This window comes from Hydra vulgaris, chromosome 07 (assembly GCF_038396675.1).
Source record: "Hydra vulgaris chromosome 07, alternate assembly HydraT2T_AEP".
NCBI classification, from domain to species: Eukaryota; Metazoa; Cnidaria; class Hydrozoa; order Anthoathecata; family Hydridae; genus Hydra; species Hydra vulgaris.
The window spans coordinates 32,815,385-32,831,154 of NC_088926.1; the positions used below are offsets into that span (position 1 = coordinate 32,815,385).

Below are 15,770 nucleotides of genomic sequence, written 5' to 3' on the forward strand. Positions count from 1 at the left end.
AGGAAGATTAGGTTACCATAGCAACTAAATAAAAAATACATTCACCGTTTTAAAAAGCGCGACCTCATATTGGCACTTGTAAAGTTTGGTAAATTCGTAAAAATCTCTGCAAATACCAAAACTAGGTTTTTGCTATCCAAAATTTCGTATTCATAGCAACGAATTAAATAAATAACACTTTCATAAGATGTGCGGACATATTGTTTCTCATCCTAATGCTAGTCAATGTAGCCCTAAAATTTAATTTGATATGAATATTGACCAGCAAATGTGAAATCTGGCCACTGTTCACTAGTTGTCCACTAAGTAAACGATGAGCAAAACTACAGCAGTCCGCTCAAAATGCCTATATTTGATCACTAAAATTCCGCTATAGAATGTTTTCTAGGATACCTTTTAGATAAACATTTGTGTGATTGGGTAAAATATTTTCTTTTTCACTGAAAACAAAATCTTTTACAAGAGCTTCGCTAAATAAGACCAAGAAATTAATTTTTTATTTTTAGGCTCAAATTAATTATTAACACAAGTTATGCTTTGCTACGAAAGTTTCAAGTTTTTAAAATTGATCTGAACTAACAGCGATTATTTAATTTTAGAACTAAGAAAGTAAAGGAAAGAACTTTAATAAAGAAGTAGCAAGAAAAAAATATTACTCAAATAATACAACATTGAAATTTTTGAGTAATACATTTTTTTTATTCAATTACAAACTGGCGATCGGGCCCTAAGCCTTAAGGTCTTAAATCTTATAATATAGTTTCATAATTTGGAACTTTTTTAAAATATTTTAGATATAGATGAATGCAAGATAGAGAAAAGAGATTTATGTGGGAAGTCAGGTTGCAAAAATACTCCAGGAAGTTATAAATGCTATTGTATTCTAGGTTACACGATGGATGATGATAACGCAAGCTGTGTTCGTAAGTTATTATTTATTCAAATAATAACTTAATACAATACTACAGTAATAAATAAAAAGTAACATTTTTTTGAAATGAAAATTTTTATATACTATTTTAATACAATAATTTATAAAAATACAATTTTTTAAAAAAGTTATTTTTTATTATTTTACTGTAATAATACAATACACAACAATTTATACACTAAATTAATTTTAGTGTATAAAATGTTGTCTTCAATAAAAAAAAATATGTTTAACGAAAACGATAAACTGATAAAATTGTTGTTGTTTTGTTAACAATTTTTCTGTAAGTTGATGAATAAAAATTAATAGGTTTGATTCTGTTTTAAAAAGTACTTTAAAAAGAAAATTTCTTACAATATTTTAACAATATATATATTAAAAACAGAAATAAATAACTATTTAAGAATAAAAACTAAATTTTAGGTTATTTAAACAAAGTTCTAGTTGACGCAGGCTATTCTTGTAAAGTGACAGCAATATATACATGTTTTACATAACATAGCTGCTAAAGACTTCGTATTGATTATTTTATGACGTGATGTTGTTTTATGTTTTAAAATTATGGACAATTTTATCAAAGTTTTTAAATTTATTCATAGCTCACTATAGATCAAAAAAACCTTAAACTTATAATTTTTTTACAAATTTTTAATATAGTCTCAGTTAACTAAGTATTACAAAATTTGATTTTTTAGGTTTGATTTAAAAAAATTGTTAGCCTATAGAATGATAGTTAAGCTTCGCGATGCTCTTAATTGATATTAATTATAATTTATATTAATTGACATTATTTAATAATAAATTACATTTTTTTGCAACTTTTTTTTTAACAAAAAAGTTTTTATTTTATTTCAAGAAAAATATGTTTTTTGTTTCCCCCCTAAAATTTTTTCATTTTTTTTCCTTGGAATTATTAATTGGAGAGATATATTGACCATTTTTGGTTTGTTTTTGTATGTTTCCGTTATATTTTTATAAGTAAATAAAAACTGCTTATACCTTTATCATTTAGATTACAATTTAGATGGTTTCCAATTGTATTAAGTATCTAATTTTGGCACAAACAACATTTATAATAATAGTTTAATTGATAAAATCAGTATCTAAAACCTTTTGAATAAGTTTGTAAAGAATTCTCTACAGAATACTTGTTTCTTTTCTTAAACTCTTTGAGTCTTCGTAACTTTTAATCTTCACTTCTTAACTCTTAAGCTTCACTTCTTAACTTTTAACCTTCATTTCTTAACTTTTAACCTTCACTTCTAATCTTTTAACCTTTACTTCTTAACTTTTTCCTTTCACCTCTTAACTTTTAACCTTCACTTCTTAACTTTTAACCTTTACTTCTAAACTTTTAAACTTTACTACTTAACTTTTAACCTTCACTTTTTAACTTTTATACATCACTTCTTAACTTTTAACCTTCACTTCTTAACTTTTAACGTTCACTATTTAACTTTTAACCTTCACTTCTTAACTTTTAACCTTTAAATCTGAACTTTTAACCCTTAATTCTTAATTTTTAACCTTCACTTTTTAACTTTTAATCTACACTTCTTAACTTTTAACCTTCACCTATTAACTTTTAACCTGCACTTCGTAACTTTTAACCTTAACCTCTTAGCTTTTGACCTACACTTCTTAACTTTTAACCTTCACTTCTTTACTTTTTCCCTTTACCTCTTAACTTTTAACCTACACTTCTCAACTTTTAACCTTCGCTTCTTTACTTTTTCCCTTCACCTCTTAACTTTAACCTTGACTTCTTACTTTTAACCTTCACCTATTAACTTTTAACCTTGACTTCTTAAATATTAACCTTTACTTCTTAACTTTCAGCCTTCACTTCTGATCTTTTAACCTTCACTTCCTAACTTTTAGCCTTTACTTCTTAACTTTTAACCTTCACTTCTTAACTTTTAACCTTCACTTCTTAACTTTTAACCTTCACTTCTTAACTTTTAACCTTTATCTTCTTAAGTTTTAACCTTTACTTCTTAATTTTTAACCTTCACTTCTTAACTTGTAACCTACACTTCTTAACTTTTAACCTTCAATTCTTAACTTTTACCCTTCACTTTATAACTTTTAACCTTTACTTCTTAACTTTCAGCCTTCACTTCTTAACTTTTAATCTTCACTTATTAACTTTTAACCTTTACTTCTAAACTTTTAACCTTCACTTATTAATTTTGAACCTTCACTTCTTAACTTTTAACCTTCACTTTTTAACTTTTAATCTTCATTTCTTAACTTTTAACCTACACTTCTTAACTATTAACCTTCACTTCTTTATTTTTAACCTTCAGAACTCTTGAACTCTTCTTAACTTTTGCTTAGAGTTCTTACAGTATTTTGTTTTACTAGTTTTCTTTTACCATACTTTCATTTTTTTGTTAACAATGTCAATATTTTTCCATTCAATATTTTTATAGTTGTTGAATTTTTTTTATTATTTGTTAATTATACATATTTTATCTGCTATTATATTGTCTACCATTATGTTGGATGAACAAAAAAAACAATTGCTTTTAATCAATATATTTGGAGTAAATGTTCAGCTTTACGCGAATAAAAATTTGAGCTGCTTTAATTTTTGTTTACGTTCAGGGGCGATTCTAAGAAAAATACGACGGAAGGAGGGTGGGTGGGTGGTGGTGAAATATGTTAAAAATACCGACTCAAAAATCCGTCAAGTGACGTTTTGAGAATTTGTTTTTACTCCGTATCCATTATTCGTAAGCACATATTTTTGGAATGACACATTAAGACAATAGGCGGATAAAATCTCACTAGCGAATCTTTCTAGTCGACTAAATATTTTAAAATTCCGATTTTGCAGCAATATGTACACTCGTCGACTAACCGGTTTGTGTTAAGTGCAAAAAATTGAGTTTTCAAAAAAAAGTTAACTTACAAGGCTAAATTTAGGTAGACAGTTATTTAAATATTATTAGGGTACCTAATAATATTTAAAAGAATTTTCGAAAAAAAATTATAATTACATTATAATATTCATGTAATAATATAAAAAATTAAAGATCTAGAGTTTAACTTTTTCAAACTTTTATTCTTCTTTGCTCAGCGGAAGACCATTTCTTAACAATACAATCAATATCAATTTTGTCAGTAATATCTTTATCACAACTTAACATCATTAGTGAACTTAACCTTTCACTAGTCATAGTAGAGCGCAAACTATTTTTAAGCAACTTTAATTTACTGAACGTACGTTCATTTGATGCTGTAGATAATGGAGTTGTTAAAGCTAGGCAACATATCTGATTTGCCCAAGGAAAAAAATTCTTCAACTCGTGAGATTTCGTAAATACTTCCAATATTGTTGCTAAACTTAAACATTGATGACATAATATCTCCCATTCAGCTGCAACTGCATCAAAGTCTAATAAATAGCCAGCTTGACTCTTTGGAGGAAAAAGTGAAAATGCTTTTTCTAAATTTTCTGGTGAAGCAGCTGTAAACTTTAGCGGAATATGTAAGATACTAAAAATCGGCTTGAGTTTCTCAATAAAGACTTTAAGATTTTGATTTGACAAACTTAAAAGAGTATCTAAAAAAAAGACTAAATTGTTTTTGATTAAAAGTTAACAAATCAATGTGTGTAGAATTATCAGAATTATCACCAACTTTTTTTGGTATGCTTCTAACTCTGTGATATCGTTTATAATCTGCATCTGGATCAACTCCATACAATTGAGCAGTTTTTAATGAGCTTTTAATTAAGTTATTCATATTATCAGAATCTGATCTTATATTTGTTATGGAAGAAACAGTACTTTTTATTAGTACTATTGCATCACAATTTTTTTATTCAATATATATTCAATTCTTTTGTTTCTAAATGTTTGGTTAAATATTTAAGTTTGTACATGATGTTTTTCATGAACATTAACGATACAAAGAAATTAAAACTTTTTAATCCAAGAGTTTTAGTTTTTGTTTAACTGTTAAATTTATCTGAAGTTGTTAGGTCTTTTAATGTATCAACAATTGGATTTAGCGATGTCCACACAGATTTTATACTTTCTGTTCAAGCAGTCCATCTTGTTTTCGATAGATTTTTTAGCTGTAAACTTCCTTCAATTTCTAGCATACGGTCTGTTAAATCTTTGAGCCTTTTCGAACTGGACCAAAAAAGTACATAAATATTTTCAAGTAGATTTATAAATTCTCCAATTACAGGACTAGCATCACAACTATGCTCAAGAAAGGTATTTAATCGATGTGCTTGACATGGTATATATGGAACAGCGTGGCCGACAAACTCAGTAGTAAACTCAGTAAACTGAGCTCCTTTAATATGTCCGCTCATATTGCTAGCAAAATCATATGATTGAAACGGTACATTATCAGTGTTGATTTTATGTTTTACTAGACAGTCATAAATATATTTAGCAATTTCATATCCAGTTTTTTTCGTTGATTCAATGACATCAAGCAATCGTTCATTAGCTTTGCCTTTTGAATCAATATATCTTATACATACAACCAATTGATCTTTGTTAGATATATCTGGTGTTGTATCAGCCATAACAGAAAATAGTTTTAACTTCTTGAATTATAGTTTTTGGAGTTTCTACAGCAAGAAGATCTATAAATTCATTTTAGGATTGACACCCATGATATGTAACATGGTGAGTACGCATATTTTTATCACTAAGCTATCTTTTTATGATTGCATTGTGTCTAGAAAGTAAAAGAACTATTTGATAAAAGTTGCCATCTTTAGACTCAGTTTCTTTTTCTTTGTGGCTGCAAAAAGCCAACTCTTGTCTTCCGAAAGTGCGGGACACATCAATCAAAATTCCGACTGCTTTTCTATTAAACTCTTGTTCATAGTTTTCATGTATTGCCAGTTCTCGAGCAGACTTATTAAAAATAAAATCAACAACACTTGATTGGCTGGTAAATGCACAATAATCTAACATAGCTCTTTTATGAGATATAGATGAAAAATGTTGACTCAATTTTCCCTTTTTTAATTTTCCTCTGCTTTTCATTTTCTGCCATTGCCTAACACCACTATTAATTCAAGCATTGTTTTCATTTCTTTGAGAAAATAATGAACAGACAAAACAAAATACAGAATCAGCTATAATGCTGTACTCCAGCATAGGAAATTCATTAAACCACATAGGAATAAAGTGTGGCTGTTTATTTACTAGATTGTCGTTGTCTTTAGGATATCTGACCAGTTTAGGTTGATGGGGTCCTAATGATATTGAAAATTGTTGTTGTAATGTTGTTAAATTGTGAATACGTTTACCTGGATTGTGTTCAAAAAACTATCTTCTGCACTAATGTTGCATTGCTTATTTCCAATCATTAAGTCATCTTATGCTTTTGTGGCGTAATTTATGTAACCACCAATACCATTTCTAATACTTGATATGTAGTCTATACTATTGATCAAAAAGAGTACATGGTTTGGAAACTTTGAATTCTTAAAATTGTTTAAAATTTAATTACATTGATCAAATACTTGACTTATGGCTTGTAGTTGTCCAATACAAGATATCCATAGATGTTTTTTTGTCTCTACATATTCAATAATTTGTTTTTCATTAACTGATTGGCTTCTTTTTTAAACTTCAACTAAAAGTTAAAAATGAAAGTTTAATAATATGCAAACAAAAGTTTAATAATATACAAACAGGCAAACCATTTTTTGCATTCTTCGAACACAACTGAATAACCCTTAAACTAGTTATTAAAAATAATATGTCAATAATTATTCGACAAATGAAGAATACCTTTTAACTTTTCTCTATCTATTTTGTTTAATGCAATTTGTTGATTAATGACTTTTTTTCACAAAAGTTTAAAACCAATTGTATTTTTTAGTTTTAAATTTTGCGTAACTAAAGATAAATAATAAAGTTAACAAATCTAGAAAATCAACATCAAAACAATCAAAACTCATTTAAAATCAACCTTTTATCATCTAGACTCGTAAAAAATTACTTGTATAGTTTTGAGCTACATCATTTATATTTGAACATGTTACTTCCGTTTCAGAGTTCGATAAAAGATTGGTTTCTGCAAGTGACTCCTGTAAAATAATATATAACCTAAGTATATGGTTATCTCAAGATAGCATAGATCTCTGTTATTCGATGGTTCTGCATAAAAAAACTGCTAATTATAGTAGTGATTTGACGATAAAAAATATAAACTACTGGTGTTAACTAAAAATTATTAAATATATTATATAGCTCAGAGACCAAAAGATTGGCTTTGTTTCTATTTTATTGATGTTGGTAATAGAGCATTGATATCAATAAAATAAAAATCAGGAAAATACTGAGATATTGTCATACATGTAAATATTAAAATATTAATGTAGTATATAGTATTTTATTAATGTAATATATTAATATTAAAAAAATATATATCCCCACTGTAAAAGGTAATTATATTGCGTTTATCGTATATAGTCAGATTTTAAAAATAATCAAAAAACTTGTTGTTTTTAAATTCTGTAAAAATCATGCTAAAAAATTATCCGTAGAGCTAACCAATTTCTGAGTAAAAGCAACTGCTCTTTTTAATTCACGAGGCCTATGGATAAGCTTTTTCTTATAATTTTTATATATATTTACATATATTTATAATTAAGTTTATAATCAAAGAGAAATTTTATGTTGTTATGTAGTTCTTTTTGGGTACATGCTAAATGCAATTTAATTAACAAATTTTTGTATAACTTCTGTGTCCAAGACCTTATGGCTAAGAATAGCGACTGCATAATTAAGAATATTTCATTTAAAACATTATCGGACTTTTATAATTTCATCAACTAAGAATCTCCTAATTGATTTTCCCGAAAAACCTTGCAATTTCAATTTCAAATTACATTGCACAGTTTGAATTCTCAGTACTCCTATTAAATGGATAAATTCATAACTACTAAACGATCTTTAAAGAATTTCAATGATATTGACATTTTTTAAATATTTTAAACATTAACTGAGAGTTTCATTTTAAAAATGGTGATAATATCAATGAATCTATAAACTTAAAAGATTCAAATCTTAAAAGCATGTAACATAACTCTAAATCGTCATGACCAGATATTCAATTTAAACATAAATCTAAACTTAGTATTACAAGGTTCAGATTTAATGAAGTTCTGAAGTTAAATACAATTAAAAACGTGCTCAAAAAAAGTAAATAAAGTTCAAAAATCATAACGCAAAATAATAACAATTCAATAATTTCAACATGTGAGCAACTTATTAAGAACTTTAAAATGCCATTTTTACAATTGAGGGGCTCAGAGGATAAGGCATACAAGTGATATTTCTTAACAAGGTAGAAAAACACTATTTTGCAAAGTTGTTTATTGTAAATTCTTATGGTGCATTTTAAAACAAAAAGTGATTGAATATTTGGAAAATATGTGTTTTTAGGCATTATTTGTAAAATTTCAAAAATTAAATGAATACTGACAGGTCAAACTAAGGTAAGAGTCACTTGTATTATTCAGTAATGTACAATCAGTCAGAGGAAATACAGTACAAGTGATAACCATTTTAATGGTTTTAACACTACAACAATATGTCTGCATTAGAAAAGTTATAACATGATAACTAACATGTACTTAAAAATATGATATAGATTTAAAAGAAGAGGTAATAATATAATATATTTTAATTAGGGTATATTAACCAAACTAATCGCTATCTTCCATCATGCGATCAAGTTCATCTTCATCGACATCGTCTTCTTCGTCAGAAGACGTGGTAACCTGAGTTGCAGTTCTTGTTGCTATAGTTCTTCCACGTCCTCCAGGTCCTCCTCGTGCTCCTCGTGTAATCACAGTACCCCTTCCGCGGCCCCGGCCGCGTACTAGAATAGGGGTGTGCCTCATGTTTTGATTACTTGATTACTTTTCGGTTTAAAATGGCTCAGAGTTAAACTTAATACTCTTACTCTGAGGAGTCATTCATAATATTATATAGTATTATGAATGACTCCTCAGAGTAAGAGTATTAAGTTTAACTCTGAGCCATTTTAAACCGAAAAGTACTCAAGGGCAGATGTTAAGTGAAGTGATACAACTTAAAAAGTTAGGTTAGGTTATGTCTAATGCAGCCTAGACCAGATTTTTTTAAATACTTACATTATAAACTTAAAGAATTTGTTTGTGTTGCATATAACAATGTAAAAATGTATATTTACCATTCATTAGATCTTCTAAAGACCTCAAATCAAGTCGTTTAGACGACGATCCCGAGATTTCTATGTAAACAGAATGTTTGGACTGTCACTTGTACTGTTTTTTCCCTAACCAAAACACCACATTGGTGAAGAAGTATTATTGCCCGCACACAGAATGCGCTGGTTGTTCGAAAAATCATTTGTATTATTTTTCCTCTAAACAGAACCGTGCTTTAGCTATCCAATGATGCACTTAGATCATTTTGGGAAAAAATGTCACTTGTATGCTTTTTCCTCTGAGCCCCTCAATTACTTCTTTAACAAAAAACTTAACTATGCAAAAAATTCATACAAAGTAATAGAATGAACTATTGAAATCAAACCATCCGCACAAATTACTTTTTATGTTTTTAAACCTAATCGCAACGCTATCTCAGTTACAGTTGAGCCACTATCTCAGTATGGCTGTTTTTAACATATTTAACACCTATTACAAAACAATACAATGTCTACCCATAAATAAAATGACTTCTTCTAAATGTATTTAAGAACTGACTATTTCTTATTCTCTTTTGCTTTATCCAGTGACTAAAAATTAGGGGCTTAACTTAATTAAAGAATGCCTCATTGAAGGCGGTGTGAAAAAAATGTTTGGTTCCATAGAATCTAGTCGCAAAAAACATAATGCTGATAGTTGCAAATATAAGCAAATGAAAGAGTTCAAAAAGTTGTATTTCTCCAAGAACTCTACACCTTAATGAGCCTCTAGAAACCTTAGTTGAATCTAGAACCCACCTTCAGAGCTTCACTTCTTTATTGGGATTATTTAATGTTTGTAAAGATTTTAATTTTTTTGTGGCCTGGGTTTAAGTCATGGCTAAAGACAAACTATATAATTTTGCGAGGCTTTTAAGGGATTTGGTTGGATGACAATAATACATGAAAATTTTTTGACAAATTGGATCTAGAAATAAATCTGATGAGCGCATCCTCAAAAGATCCAAAAATCAGTTGGCTTCTTCAATTTATTGGTTGTACTTTCAAGTCCTTAATACAGGAGGGCGGGGGAAATAAAAGGAGAGGGAGGAATTTTGCTCAAGGTTTATTAAAGGGAGGGAGGGGGGAGATATGTTCAATAAAAGGAGGGGGGTGGAAATTGTTTTTCTTTTAAACTATATTTATTTGGGTCAATTAGCAAAAATTTTCAATCTAATGCCATGTAACAATATAAGCTTTTTTAATAAAAAAAATTTCAATTTATAAATTTAAACTAATATTTTTTACAAAATAGGCATAAAACTATTTGATTCTAGCTTGAGTTGCGGTCAAATTTGCATATTCTAACAGCCGCTTTACCATAATTTAAATAATAGGATTTAATATGCTGATATATATTTTATACTATGGTTAGAATTGATTCAAAAGCTCATTTTCAACAAATCGATGTTTATAGGTCGACGATATTTAAAGCCTGTTATATGACAATGACATTAAAATTAGGCTAACTTCAAAATTTCGCCCATTCTTTAAATTCGTCCACCATCTTTAATTGCTTATTTGTCAGTTAACTCGCATGCTGCACCATCAAAAAGAGGTTCATTTAGAGCAGAGAACCAACCTTATCAACATCAAAACAACTTTGACCTCAAAAGAATCGTTAAAAAAGAAGTGTCTCTCCAAAAAAATATGTTGGTTTTCGGTAATTTCTTTGCTACTTAGTTTGCCAAAATCAAACCAGCTAATGCAACTCTACTCAGTAAATTATTCATTGTGCATTTTAAATTATAAGTTAATTTTGATTTCAACTGTTTAATCTCTGATATTAATAACATTAACAATCGTTTGAAATGGTAGAATATGTATAAAATTGTTTTCTGCTCAACCAACAAAATTAACTCAATTTCATCCACAGAATAACTATATTGTTGCATAATGCATTTCATCTCGCCAGTGTAAGCAAGAATAGATGCAGCATGTTATATTAGGACTTACGCTATCAGCAGTTTTAACAAAAAAACGTTTTACCGTGACCCCTATTATTTATTGATTAAAATTGGATGACATATTTAAAAAATAATTGAAATTCAAAATCATAAAATTTAGTAAGAATTCATATTAGGAACATAATGCTTACAAAGAGGAATATTTTATATGTATTTTTATTTTATATATTATTGAGGAAAATAGTTATAAATTAATTACCCTTAATTCAACATACTTGGCATTAGCGTAAAAATGAACCCTACATTAAATTGGTGAATAGAAGAACATTGCTAGTCTAATATTTTTATTTTGAAATTACCTATTTTTAAGTTTTAAACAATTATAGTTTAAATCTACTTTATGGCAATGTATATATATATATATATATATATATATATATATATATATATATATATATATATATATATATATATATATATATATATATATATATTATATATATATATATATTTATATATATATATACATATGTGTATATATATATATATATATATATATATATATATATGTATATATGTATATATGTATATATATACATATGAACATATATGTATATATACATATATGTATATATATGCATATATACATATACATATATATACATATATATATATATATACATATATATATAAATATGTATATATAAATGTATATTTACATATATATATACATATGTATATCTATATATACATATTCATATGTATATATACATATGCATATCTATATATTCATATACATATACATATATATACATATATATACATATGTATATGTGTATATACATATATACATATACATACACATATATACATATGTATATACACATATACCATATACATATGTATATACATATATACCATATACACATATACCATATACATATGTATATGTATATATACCATATACATATGTATATACATATATACCATATACACATATACCGTATACATATGTATATGCATATATACCATATACACATACATACACATATATACATATGTATATGTATATATACATATACATATATATACATATATATATATATATATATATATATATATATATATATATATATATATACATACATATATATATATATATGTATATATATATATTTATATATGTATATATATATATATATATATATATAAATATGTAAATATATATATATATATATATATATATATATATATATATATACATATATATATATATATATATATATATATAAATATGTAAATATATATATATATATATATATATATATATATATATATATATATATAAATATGTAAATATATATATATATATATATATACATTACTTTGACAAAAATTTATGATATCCACGTTAATGTATTTTTGAATGCCTTCTAAACAATATGCTTTTTCTGTGCATTGTTATCAAGGAAACAAATTAAGGAGAAAATAACTTGCTAATTAGAGTACTATGACCCTGCGTTAAGTATTGAGTTATTGTATAAAAAAGCTCATGTTTTAACCCTTTAAGACAAAACGCCGTAATAATACGGAGGACCGTTTTAGGAGTTAAGGAGCACCGCCGTAATAATAAGCACTGGTATAAGGTGTTACTTATAGAGTTTGTAACACCTTAAAATTAGTCATACACCCTTCAAACCACGATTTTACTATTCTCGAATGTTCTACGGATTTAATAAATACAAATTTCGTTTAGAAATAAAAAAAAATATGGTAGATAAACGACGATCAATATCTGTTCAAGACGCTGTAAATTTTGTCTTGGAAGAAGACTCAGATCTTTCTTCGTTGACAGAATCTTTATCTGACAGTGAAATAGAATTTTTAATCGAATCAGAAACAGATGAAGAGTTATATCTGAGTGATTACAGTGACGATAATTTTAAGAATATTCCATCAATTGAGCAAAATATCAAGAATATAAAAGTAGTTCCAGCTCTAAAGAAGAAGAAAGTTAGTTGCTATTAGAATTTATATTGGCAAAAGGAACCTCCTAAAGAAGGAATGAGACGATTTAATTTTATTTCTGAAGAAAAAGTCAATGGAGATATAAAAAACTCTGACCCTCTTGAATTATTTGAATATATTATTACAAACGAACTTTGTGAGTATATTGCTGAACAAACTAACATATACTTTAACCAAATGACAGGAGGTAAAGTATTTCAAAGAAGCTCTCGTATATTTAAATTTATCAATAGTGGAGCTATATTTACATCTCGTGACATACGCCTTCATTTTGCAGCGATAATCTACTGTGGTATTATTCGAAAGCCCAAATTGCGAATGTACTATACAAAAAGCAAACTGTTTGAAACACCAGGCTTTAAAAGTATACTATCGCAAAACAAATTATTATTGCTAGAGAGATTTCTTCATTTTGTAGATATTTCTAGTTTTGTGGACAAAAGTTATGCAAAGGATATAAAATTTAAATACATTCAGGAGTACATTGTTAACCGCTGGAAAATTATGTTACAACCAGGACGTGATAAATCCATAGATGAATCATTACTTTTGTGGAAGGGAAGGCTGTCGTTTAAACAATCGATACGATCAAAAAGTGCACGCTTCGGTATTAAGACGTTTGCATTGGCATGTGGGAAAACAGGATATGTCTGGAATCAAATTATATACCTTGGTGCTGGCACAGAAATTTCTCAACAATACAAATATCAGGCCACCGATGTAGTAATGTCATTATCTGAAGAACTGTTAGATGTTGAACGGTGTATATACCTTGACAATTGGTATACCTCATTGGAAATTTGTGATTTTCTTGTTCAAAGAAAGACTGATGTTGTGGGAACATTACGAAGCTACAGAAAGTATCTACCAAAAGATATTATTAATGCAAAAATGAAATCAAATGAAAGGTGTGTTGCATACGAGCAAGGATATCAATTCATGGTAATGCATTGGAAGGATAAACGTGATGTTTACATGATAACCACCTGCATACCCGATACTTTAGAAATTGTCTTACGTAAAGGTGCAAGGAAAGAAGTACCGACTGTTATCCATATTTACAACAGCAACATGGGTGGTGTTGATCTTAGTGATCAAATGACCACCTCCTATGCTTGTGAGCGAAAATGGGTGAAAAAGTGGTATAAGAAGTTTTATTTTCATCTGATTAATCTTTCCATATTTAATGCACAAGTCATTCACAAAATGTTAGGAGGTAAACTAAAGGCTTTAGAGTTCAGAATGCAGCTTGTTAGTGCTTTAGTTTCTTTTTATGGTTATGACATAGTAACATCCGGACAGGGTGGGAGACTAAGTCTTGATGGAAATCCAATGCGATTAGTGCATCGTCATTTTCCATCATATGTTCCGGAAACAGAATGTAAAACTGCACCTCAACGGAGGTGTGTTGTATGCAGAAAAAAAGGGAAAAGAAAAGATTCTCGTTATGAGTGCACCCCTTGTGATGTAGGGTTGTGTGCTGCACCATGTTTCCAACTCTATCATTCAAAAAAATACTACTAGTGTTAAAATATATATTTTTTAGTATTAATAACATGTTTTCTCACTAATACTGTGTTTTAAATGATATTTTTATACATTATTTTCATATTAAATTTGAATTAGTAAAAAGTTGAGTTTTATTCAAAATAACCCGCGCATTTGGATGTACGGCTAAAAAAAAATGGTGCCGCCTAAAGGGTTAAAACAAAATGAATTAGCTAGATGAAGGAGCAAGACATCATCGCAAATAAGAAAACTTAGTTTGCTATTGCATTTTCATTTCCTAATAATTAATGGTTATAAAAAATTTCAATTGCTTTTTATGATTTTATCTTTTTATGCTATTTTATATGTTTTTATTTTTCATAATAGTGTTTAGAAATGATGATATTTTATTTACGATTGTTTTATTTAGTTTCAATAAAAGATATAATAAAATAATCGTAAATAAAATACCACTATTTTCAAACACTAACATGAAAAATAAAAACATAGCATCAAAAGAACTAATGTTTTAGATATTAAAACAACTAAAAAATATGGTCCAAAAGTTTGGTTCAAAACGTCCAAAACTTATTATATGCACAATAAGTATGTTCCTTTACTTCAATATACTTTTTTAATTACTTAGCTAAATACTTATTTGCTTCATCGTAAACTAAGTACCGCTAAGTTTTAGGGTTGGGATTAGGTTACAAATATAAACATATGGTTTTCATCACGTGTTAATATTTATAGCTCTTGTAAATTTTGACCACTTTATCAAATAAACATGACATTTACACTAAAATTTAATTTATATAGGTATTGTCTTGAAAAAACACATGGTTAAAACAATAGGTTTTGGGGAGCGGGGGTAGTAGATCACCAAGATTTCACCGGATGTTGGTTGAAAGATTATTTTTGTAACGAGGGCTACAATACGTTATAATTCAACCATCTTCATTATGGTATAAATCCTTCAGCATCTGGTAGTAGTACTCTTGACATTAGTCAAATGAAACTGCTAGCAGCAATTGATGTTTCTTTTACTCGTGACAATGATTCCAATAATTTTATCGATCAATCAGTCACTGTTAAGAAACAGATTAAATTACTGAAGTGGACTGAAGAAAATATGCTGAGTTCAGTTAAACATGCCAGATCGGAGTCATCATTTTTAGTGCGTAAGGCAGCAAAAC

General features: G+C 27.6%; 1 protein-coding gene across 1 annotated transcript in view; it reads left to right on the forward strand.

The window, feature by feature from the left end:
* LOC136082703 (fibulin-1-like) overlaps nt 1-15,770 on the forward strand; it is a 107,225-nt gene that overhangs the window by 58,394 nt on the left and 33,061 nt on the right. The window contains exon 5 of the mRNA XM_065802123.1: nt 795-923. Within this exon, the coding sequence (XP_065658195.1) occupies nt 795-923 (129 nt within the window). The remainder of the gene's footprint in view (nt 1-794; nt 924-15,770) is intronic.